The 16,149-nt window shown below is 43.0% G+C and overlaps 1 protein-coding gene across 1 annotated transcript in view; it reads left to right on the forward strand.

Annotated features, from left to right (window-relative positions):
- LOC109910915 (brain enriched myelin associated protein 1) overlaps positions 1–16,149 on the forward strand; it is a 94,992-nt gene that overhangs the window by 43,898 nt on the left and 34,945 nt on the right. Inside the window, exon 5 of the mRNA XM_048608581.1 lies at positions 2,957–3,474. Within this exon, the coding sequence (XP_048464538.1) occupies positions 2,957–3,474 (518 nt within the window). The remainder of the gene's footprint in view (positions 1–2,956; positions 3,475–16,149) is intronic.

A 16,149-nucleotide genomic window follows, 5' to 3' on the forward strand; every position in this document is an offset into this window, starting at 1 on the left:
ATCCTTCACTTTCATAGGAACATGCTGGCTGTGAACTCAAATCAACTAGCCTTTAGAAGATTTCCACATCCCAGATGTGGATTTACCTTCAAATAGCCACCCCCAGTCTACATTCCCCAGTTCCTGCCTAATATTGTGGTAATTAGCCTTCCCCCAGTTTAGTAATTTTGCCCAAGGATGACTCTTATCCTCATCCATAATTAACTTAAAACTTATGGGATTATGGTCACTGTTCCTGAAATGCTCCCCCACTGAAACTTCGATCATCTAGCCAGGCTCATTCCCCAATACCCCTTATCTAATTGGACTATTTACATGTTGCTTAAAGAAATCCTCCTGGGTGCACCTAACAAATTCTCGCCATCTAGGTCCCTGGCCTGAACGGAGTCCCAGTCAACAAATGGGAAATTCAAATGCAACAAGATCTGGACAATATCCAGGCTTGGGCTGACAATTGGCAAGTAACATTTGCACCACACAAATGCCAGGCTTCAACTGGGACTCCAGCTCAGCAACTTCGAGACAAGGAACAGAAGCTTTCGGTTTTTGATCATAGTGTGGTTGTGGGTGTAATAATGGTCAGGACCACCCGTCAGCCAGGACCAATAAACAGGAAAGCCCACTGTCTTTTATGCCTTTCAAGCATTTAATTAGTCACCTGAGGGCTTGGTGCCTGAATCACTTCTCGGGTCCTGCACCAGATGAAGCATTTGGTCACTCAGAGACTGGCAGTCACCGGGAGCCCCTTCAGAGGTTGTGGTTGCTGGTCTAGAATTTCCAGGAGCAGCAAGCACAAGAGGTAAGTCTTCCAGAAGTGTTGGGGTGGGGGGGCACAGAAATCAATGAGTGGGATTTGTGGATTGGGAGGCAATGTTGGTAGGGGGTGGGAGAGGGAATTTGAAGCCAGGACAAAGGAGTGGCTTTCAATGCCACCCTCCTGGACTCTCCTTCCATCTATTTCCTCTATCATCCTTAGATTGGAATAGCCTGAAAAGCCCTAGGCCCACGACCCATCCCCACAATGCAAAAGACAGGCGACTGCATTGTACTGGTTGGGAAAGCTGCTGGTGTATTTGTATATTGGGAATGGAATATTGATTTATTCAAACAGTAAATTTTTCCAGCTTTTATTCAAAACTACTGTTTGAATTTGATACGTGGTAAAACAGTGATATTCACCTGCTGTCCTCTACCATCATGATTTGACTTTTTGTTTGCTCCTCCCTCTCTCACCTGGAAAGCTCCAGACAGACCTGCGTATCCCTTTTGAATGGCATGTCCCCTGCCTATAACTGATCAAATACCTATAAGCCCACAGCCTCCTGCTCCAAACTCATATCTGTGTGGAGGGAGGTGCATTAAATTGCAATCTTGGCCTTCTTTATCTAAGTCGCTATATGATGCATCCATAATGATTCCCTCAAACATCTTATCCAACATTGACTTCTTTTTATTTCAAAAATAAACTGTTGTCATAAAAATATCTTGACACACATATATAGTCCCTAAAGCAGTTCAGTTCTGTACAGTAGCATATAAAGAAACAAATAAACATTGGAGATAGTAAGAACTGCAGATGCTGGAGTCAGAGATACAAAGTGTGGGGCTGGAGGAACACAGCAGGCCAGGCCGCATCAGAGGAACTGGAAAGCTGTCGCTTTGGGTCGGGACCCTTCTTCAGAAATGGAGAAGAAGAATTTCTGAAGAAGGGCCCCGACCCGAAGCGTTGGCTTTCCTGTTCCTCTGGTGCTGCCTAAACAAACATTGGAGTTTGACTCTATCCAACAAACAAACCACAGGCATTTCTTACTTGAACAATACTATATTTACATATATTTGAGGCACTGGGAGAGGCTGATAACCGAATGGACCCTCATTTAATTTCGGCAGAAAAAGCTTAGACCATGGTCATTCCCCACTGTGCCTTGGTAGCAGCTGCCCAAGCTTTACTGCGTCCCTCAGCATGTAGTCCTGGACCTAGGAATGGGCCAGTCTGCAACACTCAGTCAGGGTTAGCTGCTTGGTCTGGAAGACCAACAAGTTTCGGGCAGAGCAAAGAGCATCTTTCACCAAATTGATTATCCTCCAGATGCTTTTGATGTTTGTCGCGGTGTGCATCCCGGGGAACAGACCATAAAGCACAGAGTCCTGTGTCACAGAGCTGCTCGGGACAAAAACCACTACATCCCTCTCCAGACTTCCTTTGCAAAGGCACATTCCAGCAGGAGATGTGTGACAGTCTGTACCCCACCCGTAGCCACTTCGAGGGCAGCGTGCCGTGGCGCAGATTGTCTGGGCGTACAAGAAGGACCTCATAGGTAGTGTCCTTCTCACTACCAGCCATGTGATGTCTTGATGCTTGTTAGAAAGTTCTGCCAAATCCAATACTGATGTCAAGCTAATGTGGTCTGTAGTTAGCCAGGTCTGCCCTGTTTCCTATGTAAAAGACTGGAACTATGTTAGCCACTCTCTGGTGTAAGGGAACAGCTTTCATACTCCAATATACTATTAAATATACAGCTACAGACTCACATTGAACCTGCCCCAAATACATGTCTACTTTCTAATTCTTTCTGGGCTTTATCTCACCCTCCGTCAACAATAAGCACTAACATTTTGACATGCTAATATTCAGCACACTTCCAGTGTTCAAATCAAAATTTTGAACTTTGTTTCATAACCTTGTATTTTGTCTTTTTTTTGAGTAATTCTCACTTCTACAAAAAGCGAGTAACTTTGGATGCAGGATATCTGAAAGAGAAAACAGAAAATGTGGGAACACACAACAAATGAGGCAGCAGATTCAGACTGCAGTAGGTTAAATCTGAGGCCTTTTTTTTGCCAGGTAAATGTAGACATATTCAAATTAAAAAGGCCTGAGATGTATCAAGCCCGGATATATCCATAACATTGGACAGATTGTTAACAGGATCTTTGTTCATATTTTTATTTACAGTAGACTCAGGAGCAGCTGTTAAGCAGGACACCGGGACTTTCACATCAGAAGCAACAATGGAGAAAAATGCTAATGCTAATGCAGAGGAAAAAGAACTTGAAAAGTCTACCAAGACAGTTTCTAAGTCCAGGTTTTCCATGTCTTTTTCTCGGTCTGTACCAGGGCGTACTAATGACCCTTCTACAGGGCCAATGTCAGAAACGGCAAAGCTCCAAACCAATCAAGAGAGTGTCTCAGTGAACGCAGCATCAGTTGATAAAGTGGATCTTCAAGAATCCTCCTCACAAAAGCAACTGCAGCAGCCTGCAACTGAATCATCAGATGCACCAGAACACGCTGTGAATGAAACCAAGCAAAAAGAAGTAAGCTTTTTTGAAAAACTGTTCAAACAAGGCGATAAGGGCAAACAGCAAAATGAGAATCAGGGAAATCTGAAGACTGCTGGAAGTCAGCCAGTTGCTGCCAATAGTGAAGCTACTGAACTTATCCACAGACTGGATAACGTGCAGCATTATTTGGTGAGTACTACCTACTTCCTTTCAGTTAAATCAACATCTACAACTGGAATTGCTGAGTTTAAAATTGTTGAAATATTGTTTTGTTTGCAGACTTTTATTTTTAAAAGTAGTGGAATTAAAATGTACGGGATAGAAAGGGTCCGTGTTTGGGTGGGCACTTAATAAAATTTCTGCTCCTCAGTGTAGAAAGTCAGGAAGCCCTGATATTAGGTGTTGGGTCTCCAGAACATTGAGTCAATGTGGTACAAGCAGTAACCTGGTATGGGAAAATGAAGATTAAAGAGTTGATAGCATGACAGAGAGCCTCAGGTTAGTGGAGATTCAGGGAGAAGAGGCTGAGGAAAAGGATTGAAGAATTATGGCTAGGAGATAGGAGGATTTAAACAGAAATCAGAGGTCAAAGGGACAGTGGAGAGAAGCAGACATTTAGAGGTGTGCAAGCTGCAGCCCACTTTTATTAAATGTGGCGTCAAGAGGAACACATTTGCTAACCAATATATCACAGGGCAAAAAGAATCCTCCAATAGGTATTAGGACCTTTATTGGATTATGAAAGGAGCTTGTATATGTCAGCAGTATGTGACAATTGTGTTTCCTTTTCCGATATGGCAGTAATTGTAATTCTACCCAAATTATGCATTTGCTTCCTGATGTCATATTGAAGACAGACCAGAGGACTTAGTAACAGAATAGCTGTCATTACATGGCAGCATTTATAGAGCATTATTTTTGTCATCTTAGAAGGTACATTTTCTCCAAGATTCAGTAATCAAGATCCCAGTCTCTGTTATCTTTGTCAAAGGATTTTCTCATGGTAGAGTTATGGTACCCGTGGATCACTGGACTAGTAGTTCAGGATCACAGGCAAATGTTCTGTGGAGTTGAATTGAAATCCTACAATTGCAGCTGTTGAAAAATAAATTCAGTTAATAAGTCAGAAATTAGAAAATGGGGGGGCAATCTATAGGGTCTGAACGAAGTGGTCTATAGCAAGACATGTGGCAGAAATGGACAAAAAGTCCAGTGATTCTCATCTTGACACTGAGATCACCTCTTTCCATCTTTAAGATATCTTTAATGAACCTGTTCAGGCATAATAGGGCACACCTCTGGTGCAGATGGGACTTGAACCTAGACCTTCTGTCCCAGAGATAGGTGCACACAAACTCCTATCCACAAGATCTGTTTGCTTCATCTTTCAGCCTTGTCCCAAGCAGCATGGTGAGATTCTCACCAGGCAGCCCAAGTTAGCAATTGGCGAGGTTATCTCTTGTTAAACACTTTGTTGATGCATAAAGCACCTCATTAACGTTGAGCCTCCCATCTTATCAAGCTTGCCAAACAAGTTAGATGTCAGGAAAACTCAACAAGGAAACCAGAGCAAGCACCTGCAACTTGCTCTGGTTGACCTCCATGTTGAAAACAGTTCACCAACATCTCAGAGTATGCTCCATGCGCATTGGCCATGTGCACTTCGCATCCATTGGCATGTGACATGTACCAACCACTAAGAACCCTCCTGGCTCATCTCCAATTCACTTGCAGGATGGTTCTGCACTTCATTGCTGCACCTCAGGCTGCACTGGCAGCTTTCATTGTGAAGCTGCAAGAAGGACATTTTTGTGCTCAGGAAATACACTGGACCAGGTTGCTACTGTGGGTTCCTCACTGGTAACCTAGTGCTCACTCACTCCGAACCTGCTTGAATGCTCACAGCATTTCTGCCTTGCATTGATTTGCCTTGCTTTTTTACACTTTGCCCCCTCAGACTGGGATACTGTTACCTTGCTATGCCACTTAGTGCAGGCACAAGACCATAAGATGTAGGAGCAGAAGTAGGCCATTCAGCCTATTGTGTCTGTTCCACCATTCAGTGAGATCATGACTGATCTGATAAATCTGAAATGCAGACATTCTTTCTCTCTACTTTGAATTTCTCTGACTTGCTGCAATTTCTTCCCTAATGACAGTAAGTTTTGTAATACTGAGGTAAAGAGTTCTAACTCAGTTATCCAATGCAAATCTTCAAGAAATCTTCAACTCACTCCCTGCCTTCCGCAGCCTAACTACCCCCTTTCTGCGCCCTCACTCCTCCCCAAATGATGTTCTCACTCCCCCATCCTATGCCCTCACTCCCACCATCCCATGTCCTCACTTCCACCATCCCATGTTCTCACTCCACCCCCTCCCGCATGATCACTCCCTTCTTCTCTCATCCCCATTCCCCTCTTCCCTTGTCCACCATCTCCCTTCCATGTCCTTACACCCCTTCAACCTCCTTAGTCCCCCTTCTGCGTCATCACTTCCCTCCCTCACTGTTCCTGCTGAATCCTGTTTCAATGCTGTGCTTCTCCTCTGTACATGCACAGTGCAGTTATTGAGCTCTTACATGATGATGTGACAGCTTTGGAACTGTGTGTGTCAACAGACACTGCCATTTTCAAAACATCCCTAACTCAACAGCTATATTCCTGCTTTGTTGAACCATGTGTGAGGATACCATCAATGTGGCATTTTATTCCTTCATTTCCTTGGACTAGATTGGATACAGGCCTCTAGAATATTTCAGGTGCTCATATTATTCCAAATTAAATTATTCCAGATTAAAACAGTATCAACCAAAGCGCATCATAAAGGTAGTTAATATTCTTGATTTCTGGTACTTGTCAGAAAATTCACTGTTCGCGTCTATTTTATTGAATATTGTACACTTGGCCAATTTTGCTAAGTTATCAGCAGCTTGTTACTTTGGATGAATTTCTGTCTGTGTAGCCCGGTTAATATGGGTAACGTCTCTACACATGTGACCTTCTGATTTGGTTTAGGACCAGTGACTGTACCTGATCAAAAATTAGTACGCCACCTTTTGCTATATTTTTTCAAGTTCAGTCTTCACTTTATCCATTGTAATACTTTTCTTGGTGTAAAGAAGTTAAATTGGTCCTGTGTTTGGCTGCAATGTTATGTAGTATTCATCTTTCAGCTTACTCAGGCCTGAAAATAATTTAGGAATTTTTTTTTTCTAATTCCTGTATTACTATCTTTCTCAGCAACTTTGACTAATCTCATGATTAACTGTAACCTGGGGAATGCTGATCTGCTAAGAAAGTGTGTTTATTAATTCTTCAAGGTATGGCGTGTTCTGTCTCTGCCTTTTTGTTTTAATCTTGTCATGATCAGAGCTTTGACCTTGAAACCTGTTCCTCTTAGACCTTGTAAACTAGGGTTGTCTCATTCAGCTTCCTCTGGTTGGACAATCATCTCACTCATCTGCTTCGTTCCTGTTGCATCTGAAGCAGCTGAAAATGGCAGTTTGTGCACTTTTAGTATTTTTAGCGCACTTTTGCTTTGCTGAACTTTTTGATTTCAGGCCTCCATGCTACTGATTTGTTTGACTTCTTCAAAAGAGCCATGACCTCACCTCTTACAATTCCCCCAGTCAGCTCCCAGACCTCAAACTGCCTTCAGGACTATACCATCGCCATGAATGTTAACTCCTCTTTGGACTTTAAAAGATCTGACCATGCCTCATCATCACATGAACTATATGGTTGTATATTAATTCATCCCTTAAATCACTGTGTGAACAATTGCAAGTTAACATTTAGAAGTTGTTAATGAAACAATCAATGGATATCCCAGGGTTTTCCTTCCATTTGATATATCAAGCTGTTCAAATGCTGAATTATGTATCAAAGTCTTTCAGGAATTTGCCATAAGAAGCTGAAACCTCATCCATCACTTGTCTGGTCAACACAATTTCTGTGATGGTTCTGATTGCATAACTGACCTGATTGCAGTGGTCTCTTCTATGCAACCCTGGCAAAGCATTTTCACTGATTGTCCTGCCTCCTGCTGCAGTCTTATAATATTGGAAACATGTCTGGAAGTGATAGAGGGGTTTCCATCCTTGTGCTTGTTCAGAGCTCTGCCGCTAATCTGGGTCTCTTACTGCACTTCCATGATATCTTTGTTCAGCTCTCTTTCCCTCTCTCTATTATTTCAATACTGCGTCATGATCTCAAAGGTTCGTGATGGTAACCATTATTCCATGTTGAATCATAGAATCCCTACAGTGGAAGCAGGCCATTCAGCCCTTTGAGTCCACACTGACCATCTGAAGAGCATCCTACTCAGACCCACACCCCTATACTATCCCTGTACCATTTCCCATGGCCATCCCACCTAGCCTGCACATCCCTGGACACTGTGGCAATTTAGCATGGTAAATCCACCTAACCTGCACGTCTTTGGACATAACCTCAGTGAAAAACGTAAATCTCAAATAAATTTTATAATAAGCTCAACTCTGATGTGCCTTATAGGTATTTGGTTATAAGACAATAGGCTCAGACCGTTTTTCTGAAGAAGGGTCTAGGCCCAAAACGTCAGCTTTCCTGCTCCTCTGATGCTGCTTGGCCTGCTGTGTTTATCCAGCTCTACACCTTGTTATCTCAGGCTCATACCGTATGTTCAGTACATAGAGTAATATCAGTGCCATTGGTACTGAACAAACCGTAACCCAGCGCAATGTGTCATTGTACATCAATTTGGTATGTCACATATTTGGATGTGCCACATTACTTAGCCATCTAATTTAATCCCACTCTCATTCTTGCTTTCTATTTGTTAATATTCTTCCCTATTTACGTCGCCTATAAAATAACTTATTCTGCTTCAGCAACTGTTGGTGATTAAAAGATCCAACTTATAAGACAATTTTCTTCTGAAGAAATTTTCTCTTATTTTAAGTCTTTTGGTAATTAATTACAAATATCTAATGTTGAAAACCAAAAGTATTAGCTAAAAAAATTCTTGAAGCACTGTCAAAACCTCACTCTCAAAATGGAATATTCTTATAAACGGGCAAAGATTATGTGCGGTAGCATCAATTCCAAAGGAGGGATAGGACTAAAATAAAAACAAAGCACAGAAGATGCTCGAGATCTGAAATAAAAACTTAAAATTCTGGTGAAACTCAGGAAAGCTGGCAGCGTCTATGGAGAGAAGAGTTAAGGATTCAAGTCCAATGTGACTTTCTGAAGAAGGGTCTAGGCCCGAAACGTCAGCCTTCCTGCTCCTCTGATGCTGCTTGGCCTGCTGTGTTCATCCAGCTCTACACCTTGTTATCTCTGACTTTTTAAAGTTCTGTTTGTATTTGAGAAAGAAGGAAATAGTCCATTGCAATTAATTTTAAGGCTCTGTACATTCTTTGTGCCAACATCTTTTCAATGACATATAATTTTAAACCTAATTTGAACACATTTTGTCATGATTTATGACTAAAACCAACATAATATTCTTGCTATTTTTAAGTGGCAGCATACTAAACCAAATTAAGGTGGAGACCAAAGAAATTTAAGATAACGTAATCTGCTCAGTATTCCTTCAGTACTGCAAAAGTAATCTAACTCTTGATTCTGTGCTGAGTTTCTGGAAGAAGACAAAAAGGTTACTTGTGAAACAAGTTTGATATGTTGATTGAAGAAACTGCCAACAATGACAACGTAACAGCCTACTATTTCATAAATGGCAGCCATCCAATCCAGGAGAGGCAAACCCAATAGTCATCTCTGTCCAGTGACAGAACAACATATGTTTCTCTGGGAAACTGGCAACTTCCACTTTTCACTTCTGTTTGCTATCTTATCTGAAGGAGCATCTCTGTGAATACAGCACACTGAGGGGCTCTTGTAGTGTAGTGGTAGTGTCCCTGATGTCCCTCGTGTTCACCTGTCCCACAAGTGTATATTAACATCTGTAAACAGGTCGAGTGGAAGATATTTACAGGACTCTGCCAGTACTAAACTAGAATGTGAGCTGCTCATGACAAGGACAGTAGCTGTAATTAATTAGTTTCCCTTTCTGAAGTGGTCTTTGCTTCCCATTTTCATTAAAATGTATCGTCTGTAGGCTTAAACTGTCAGAGTTAAGTAGGTGGTCAAACACTGGTTAGGCTGCGTGCTCAAAGGCCATGCCTGGTTAATGGTGAGGGAAGATTGGTGGGGTCAGAGCAAGTGAGGGAAGATGCTGCAGTGAGATTGGCAGGACATGAGCCTTGGTGGGAGGTTAATACAGCAGAGATGAGGTGCGTGTGAAATAGAAGAGAGAAGAATAATGGAATTGACCTTATGACCTCCATATTCCTCTGCCCCGTGGACCCAGGTGTGGCTTCAACCAGGCTACCAGGATCTGCTGGTATGTCTTCCTCTGCCTGTTCTCTTCAACCGCCCCTAGAGTGGGACCTCCAGGTCGTTGTCGGAGAGTCACAGTGGCTTCTAGTCCTTTTCCAATATTTCCCAGCAATGTCCTTGACCAAGCAGAGCAGATGCAGAATGCCATTGCTTGTCTGGATGCATAGCAGCCTTTTCTAAAATGGATGGCAGACAGGACGATGGACATCTGCTGAGTGGTGAATTATTCTGGGAACGGCACATTGACCAGGTAGAGATCAGACTGAGAGAGACTACTTAGGGATAAAGTAAGTAGTTAATGCAGTGGGTTTGGTAAGATACAGCAGGAAATCTTGCTGGGCCTCATGCGAAAAGCCATCCAAAAAGACTCGTCACAACTCAGGCATGGCCAAAAAAACTAAGATTCAGCCCTATGGGTCTACATGAAAGATACTTAAATATTTCAAAAACCCTTAATTACTATCCAGTTAGCACATTTTGAGGCCTCATTATTTTTTATTTAAATAAGCAAGTAACCTTCATTGCAGACAACCAATTTCTGCAGATATAAGGGAATTGAAATATAATTATAGAACAGAAGAAAGAACATGCATGAGTTTGTGTACGTATTGCATTAATGTAGCGTTGGGGTGTTCTGAAGAACCTCACATTCAATTATTTGTCTTTGAAGTGTTACTCCGCAGGTAGATGTAGTAGCCAATCTTTATAGCATGATCCCACAGAACGAGGGAGACTGCTTTTGGAAGCATTCATTGTAGGGTGAATGTTGACCACATACTGAAAGGACTCAAAAACAGAAGTTGCTGGAAAAGCTCAGCAGGTCTGGCAGCATCTGTGGAGGAAAAAATCAGAGTTAATGTTTCGGGTTTCAGAGTTACCGTTCCTCAGGAAGGGTCACTGGACCTGAAATGTTAACGCTGATTTCTTTTTTCTTCACAGATGCTGAGCTTTTCCAGCAACTTCTGTTTTTGTTCCTGATTTACAGCATCCACAGTTCTTTCATTTTTTATTCTGAAAGAACTCACTTGCATTTGTTTGAATGGTTGAGTCCGCATAAACAGACAACCCGTTTAGCAGTTCATCTCAAAGGTAGAAACTCTGATAATGCATTAGTACTTCAGTACTATACTGAGGTGCCAATTTGAATTCTTTGCTCAAATCCTGGAGTAGAAGTCGAACACACAGCCTTTTGCCTTTATAGGACTGAATTTAGATGCTAATGTAGCAGCATGAACTGAGGTGGACAAGCAGCAGGTAGCTTGTTAAATCTATTGTATGCTGTTAAGAATCATTCAGAGGCCAACTTGAATTATGAGATATGTATGATTATAACTGAGGATCTTTAAATCACAATTAAAATGCACACTGACACCACGAGGAAAATATTCATGGGGCGGTTAACACTGAAAATAATTAAGGGCTAAATTTTCCCATTTTTGAGTAAAGTATCTTTTTTGAGCACCTACCATGACCCAAGTCAACTTTTCTCTCAGTCTTCTGCTTTTTGTCTCATTAGTCTTGAAACCAGCCTCCATGGCACACGTCTTGGGGAATCATGCAGCAAGCGAGGCAGAAACATTTGCCCCTGCTGGGTCTTCGTAGCATTCATGCCACTTGTACGATATTTAAACCCCAACTCCACAGCACTTCAGAAACTGCAGGCCAGCGACTGACTTTCGCATTGTGTTCCTGCTCCATTATCCCCAAGGACAGGTCCAAGATAAGCATGTTAGCTCCTCAGTTCAGCAACAGGTACCTAGAGATACTACAGGACGGACTGGCGAAGAGGAAAGCAGTGCTCTCTAGTAAAGGAGGCCATGTCACCAGACTCGACCAGCCTGTACTAAGATAATGGCCCAGGTCGGTGCAGTGTCCTGGCTGAAATGCTTTGCTAACGTACATGCCACCAACTTCCTTCTATTATCACATGCTCACAGAGCTGTCAGTTCAACTCTGCCACTGCATACACACATCGCCATCACTTATGGACTAAACTCTCACAATTGCATGCATCATGTACACTCATCATTCTAACCTACCTTATGCCCTCAAAATACTTATCTTTGCTTCCTATTTAGTCACTGGGCCGTGTCACTGCCTGTCCTGCTCACATATGACCAGTAACTGCTCTTCATCATAATTAGTCCCTCCTTTTTTGCGGGAGAAATTGGGCCAACCCCCGGATGATCCCACAGCGCCTCAGTTGACATACTGGTCATGTCTGGAACTGTTGCTCTTTACCTGCAGGACTAATTGTGGGCCATAACCAGGACTGCACAGACATGAACCCTGGACTCTGGTGGGACCAAGCACCTGACCGACTGTTCCCAAACGCCTGAATGGAACTGGACAAGCCCCTTGACTGACTGTGGCAGTACATTATCTCCTGACTTACTGGGGGAGGCAATGGCATTCTGAAATTCAGAGAGTCGAGTCATGCTCCAGGGACTTGGCTTTGAATGCCACCATGTCCGATGGTAGAATTTGAACTTTTTTCAAAAATCTGGAACTAGAACTCTAAAAATGACACTGAACCTATTGTCAATTGTCGTAAATACCGATCTGGCTCACTAAATGCCCTTTAGGGAGGGAAAACCTGCTGTTCTTACCCAATCTGGCCTTCATGTGACTCCAGACCCACAACAAAGTGCTGGACTATTATCTGCTTTTTGAAAAAGCCTAGCTTGTCATTCATTTGTATTAAAACTGCCAACAGCTGTCCAATGAATCACTTGGAATCTACCTACGCACTGGAACCAACAATGGCAAACTCAGATCCTACAAAGTCCTCCTCACTAATATCTGGAGGCTGGGCAAATGTGGGGAGAAGCTATCTCACAACCTAGTCAAGCAACTGCATGACACACCATACTCATGGAATCATACCTACCAAATCATATTCCAGGCACCACCATCACCATAATAATATAAAACAAAAACCTGTGTATACTGGAGATCTGAAATAAACAAACACAGAAATTGCTGGAGAAATTCACCAAGTCTGGCAGCATCTGTGGAGAGAAATCAGAGTTAAAATTTTGAGCCCAGTGACCCTCTCTCAGAACCATCTCTATCCCTAGGTCTATCCTATCCCATGATGGGATAGACTCTGCAGAGGTGGTGGCACGGTGGTATATAGCTAGAAGGGGGTTGCCCTGGGAATCCACAACATTAACTTTGGATCCCATGACATCTCATTGCATCAGGTCAAAAATGGGCAAGGAAACATTCTTCTGACTATCATGTTCCACAATTCTCAACTGATGAATCAATACTTCTTGATGTTGACGCCCCTTATGAAGATGTACTAAGGGTGACAATGGCACCAGGTGTGTTCTGAGGACGTCAATGTCCATTACTATGAGTCACTCAGCAGTACCTCCACTAACTGAGTTGGCCAAGTTGAAAAGGACATAGCTACTGGCTGCAGCAGGTAGTGAGGGAACACACAAAAGGGACAAAAAAAAATTGATCTTGCCGTCAACAGTCTGCTTGCTGCAGATACATCTGTCCTTGACAGTATCAGTAAGAGTGATGACTGCACCCTCCTTGTGGAGATAAAAGTCCCTTCTTCACATTGAGGATACCTTCGATTGTGTTGTGTAGCATTATCATGATGCTAAATGGCATAGATTTCAAACAGATCTGGGAGTCAAAACTGAGCACTCATGAGATGCTATGGGTCATCACCAGCAGCTGAACTGTTCTGAAACATAGTCTGCAATTCATGGCCCGGCATATTCCAAACTCTGCCATTGCCATTAAGCCAGTGGATCAGTCGTATTTCAGTGAAGAATACAGAAGAACATGTCAGGAGCAGCACTAGACATACCTAAAAATTAGATGTGAACTTGGGAAAGTTACAACACAGGACCATAAGACTATAAGACATAGAGCGGAAATTAGGCCATTTGGCCCATTGAGTCTGCTCTGCCATTCAATCATGGCTGATAAGTTTCTCAACCCCATTCTCCTGCTTTCTCCCTGTGACCTTTGATCCCCAACAATCAAAGTCAGGCTTATCAGCCTGTAATTTCCTGTCTTTTGCCTTACTCCCTTCTCAAACAGGTCGGGGGTGGGGGGCGGGATTACATTAGCCATTTTCCAGTCCTTTGGGAGCTTCCCTGAGTCCAGTGATTCCTGAAAGATCACCACTAACGCCTCCACTATCTCTTCAGCTATCTCCTTCAGAATTGCAGGGTGTAGTCCATCTGGTCCTGGTGACTTATTCATCATCACACCTTTCAGTTTTTCTAGGACCTGCTCCTTGGTGATGGCCAACAAGCTCACCTCTGCCACCCAACTCTCTTGAATTTTTGGGATATTACTCGTGTCTTCCACCATGAAGACTGACACAAATACTTATTCAGTTCCTCCACCGAATTTTTGTTCCCCATTACTGCTTTTTCATTTGTCCATTTGAATGTCAACCAATATAAGAAGTAAGTGATGGATACAGCTAAGCAATTCCACACCCAATGGATCAGGTCTAAGCTCTGCAGTTCTGTCATACCAGGCATGAATGGTGGCGGACAATTAAACCAGCCACTGGAGGAGGAGGTGGCTCCACAAATACCCATTCCAAATGATGGGGGAGCTGAGGACATCAGTGCAAAAGTTGAGGCTCAAGCACTTGCAATAATCTTCAGCCAAAAGTGCCGAGTAGAAGATCCATCTCAGCCTCCTCTCAAGTCCCCAGCATTACAGATGCCACTCTTCAGCCAATTCAACTCACCACAAGTGATACAAAGAAACAGTTGGAGGCACTGGATACGGCAAAGCATATGGGCCCTGACAACATTCCAGCAATAGAACTGAAGACTTACGATCCAGACCTTACTGCAACCCTAGCCAAAATGATCCAGTACAGTTACAACACTGACATCTACCTGACAAAGTAGAAAATTGCCTGGTTATATCCTGTTTAAAGAAAAAAGCAGGACAAATCTAACTGATCCAATTAGTGCCCATCACTCTATTCCTAATGATCTTTTAAGTGATGAAAGGGGTTATCAACAGTAATATCAGACAGCACTTGCTTAGCAATAACCTACTCACTGATGCTCAATTTGGGCTCCAATCAGGGCCACTCAGCTCCTGATCAGATACTGCCTTCCTTCAAAGATGGACAAAAGAGCTGAATCCCAGATGTGAGCTAAGAGTGACTGCTATTGCAATGAAGGCTGCATTTGACTGAGAGTGGCATTCAGGAGCCTTAGTAAAACTAGAGTTAATGGAAATCAGGGGAAAACCTTCAGTTGGTATGTGTCATACATAGTACAAAGAAAGAAAGCTGTGGTTGTTCAGCTCCAGGTCATCTCTGCAAGAGTTCTTCAGGGTGGATATTTTTGAATCAACCAGTTCAAAAATATCATTGAGATACCTCTAGAACAGTTAGGGGCACAAAACCAAGCCTCCTGGCTCACAGTACTACTGCGCCATAAGGAAATGGCCATCTCCAACAAGATGCAATCTACACATCACCCCTTGACATTCAATCACACTTCTACCACTGGAGGCTACAAGATGCAATCTACACATCACCCCTTGACATTCAATCACATTTCTACCACTGGAGGCTCACCATCAACATCCTGGGGGTTACCATTGAACAAAAACATAACTGGACTAGCTATGTAAATACTTAATTTACAACATGAACAGGTCAGAGGCTAGGAATGCTGCAGGAACTAACTTTCCCCTTGACTCCCCAAAGAATGTGCACCATCTACAAGGCAAGATGGGATGGAATACTCCCCACTTGCCTGAATGGGTGCCGCTCTAACAGCACTCGAGAGGCTTGACACCATCCTGAGCAAAGCAGCCCACTTGAGCGGCACCACATCCACAAACAATCACTCCCGCCACCACTGACACACATGAACAGCACTGTGTACCATTAAGAAATTTACCAAGGCTCCTTAGGCAGTATCTTCCAAACCCACAACCAATACCAGAAGTAGGAAGGCAGTGGATACAGGAGTACACCACCACCCAGCAAATTCCTTTCCAACCTACTCATCATCCTGACTTGGGAATATATTGCTGTTCCTTCAGTGTCGCTGTGTCAAAAACCTGGAACTCCCTCTCTAACGGCATTATGGGTGTACCTACACCAAATGGATCACAGAAGTTCAAAAATCAGCTCACCACCACCTTCTGTAGGGCAATTAGGAATGGACAATTTTTGCTGAACTAGCCAGAGAAGCCCATATCCCCTGAGAAAATCAAAAAATCCTCCTTGACTACCTTTCCAACCACCACCATAAGGACACAGATGGCCATTTACTAAGTGTGTGTGCTGCATGAACTGTTGGCACAAGGTGTAGCTCTGACATTGATGTAACATGGTGCTGTACTGCAATATGTTCAACTGCACAGCGCTCTGAACTGCGGAAAGCTGCTTACCTCTCACTAAAAGCTAAAAAAAATTAAGTCACAGAGACTGGCAGCCTTCAAGTGAGAGTCAATGAGAGCTAAG

This window comes from Rhincodon typus, chromosome 19, assembly GCF_021869965.1.
Source record: "Rhincodon typus isolate 14 chromosome 19, sRhiTyp1.1, whole genome shotgun sequence".
Taxonomy (NCBI): domain Eukaryota; kingdom Metazoa; phylum Chordata; class Chondrichthyes; order Orectolobiformes; family Rhincodontidae; genus Rhincodon; species Rhincodon typus.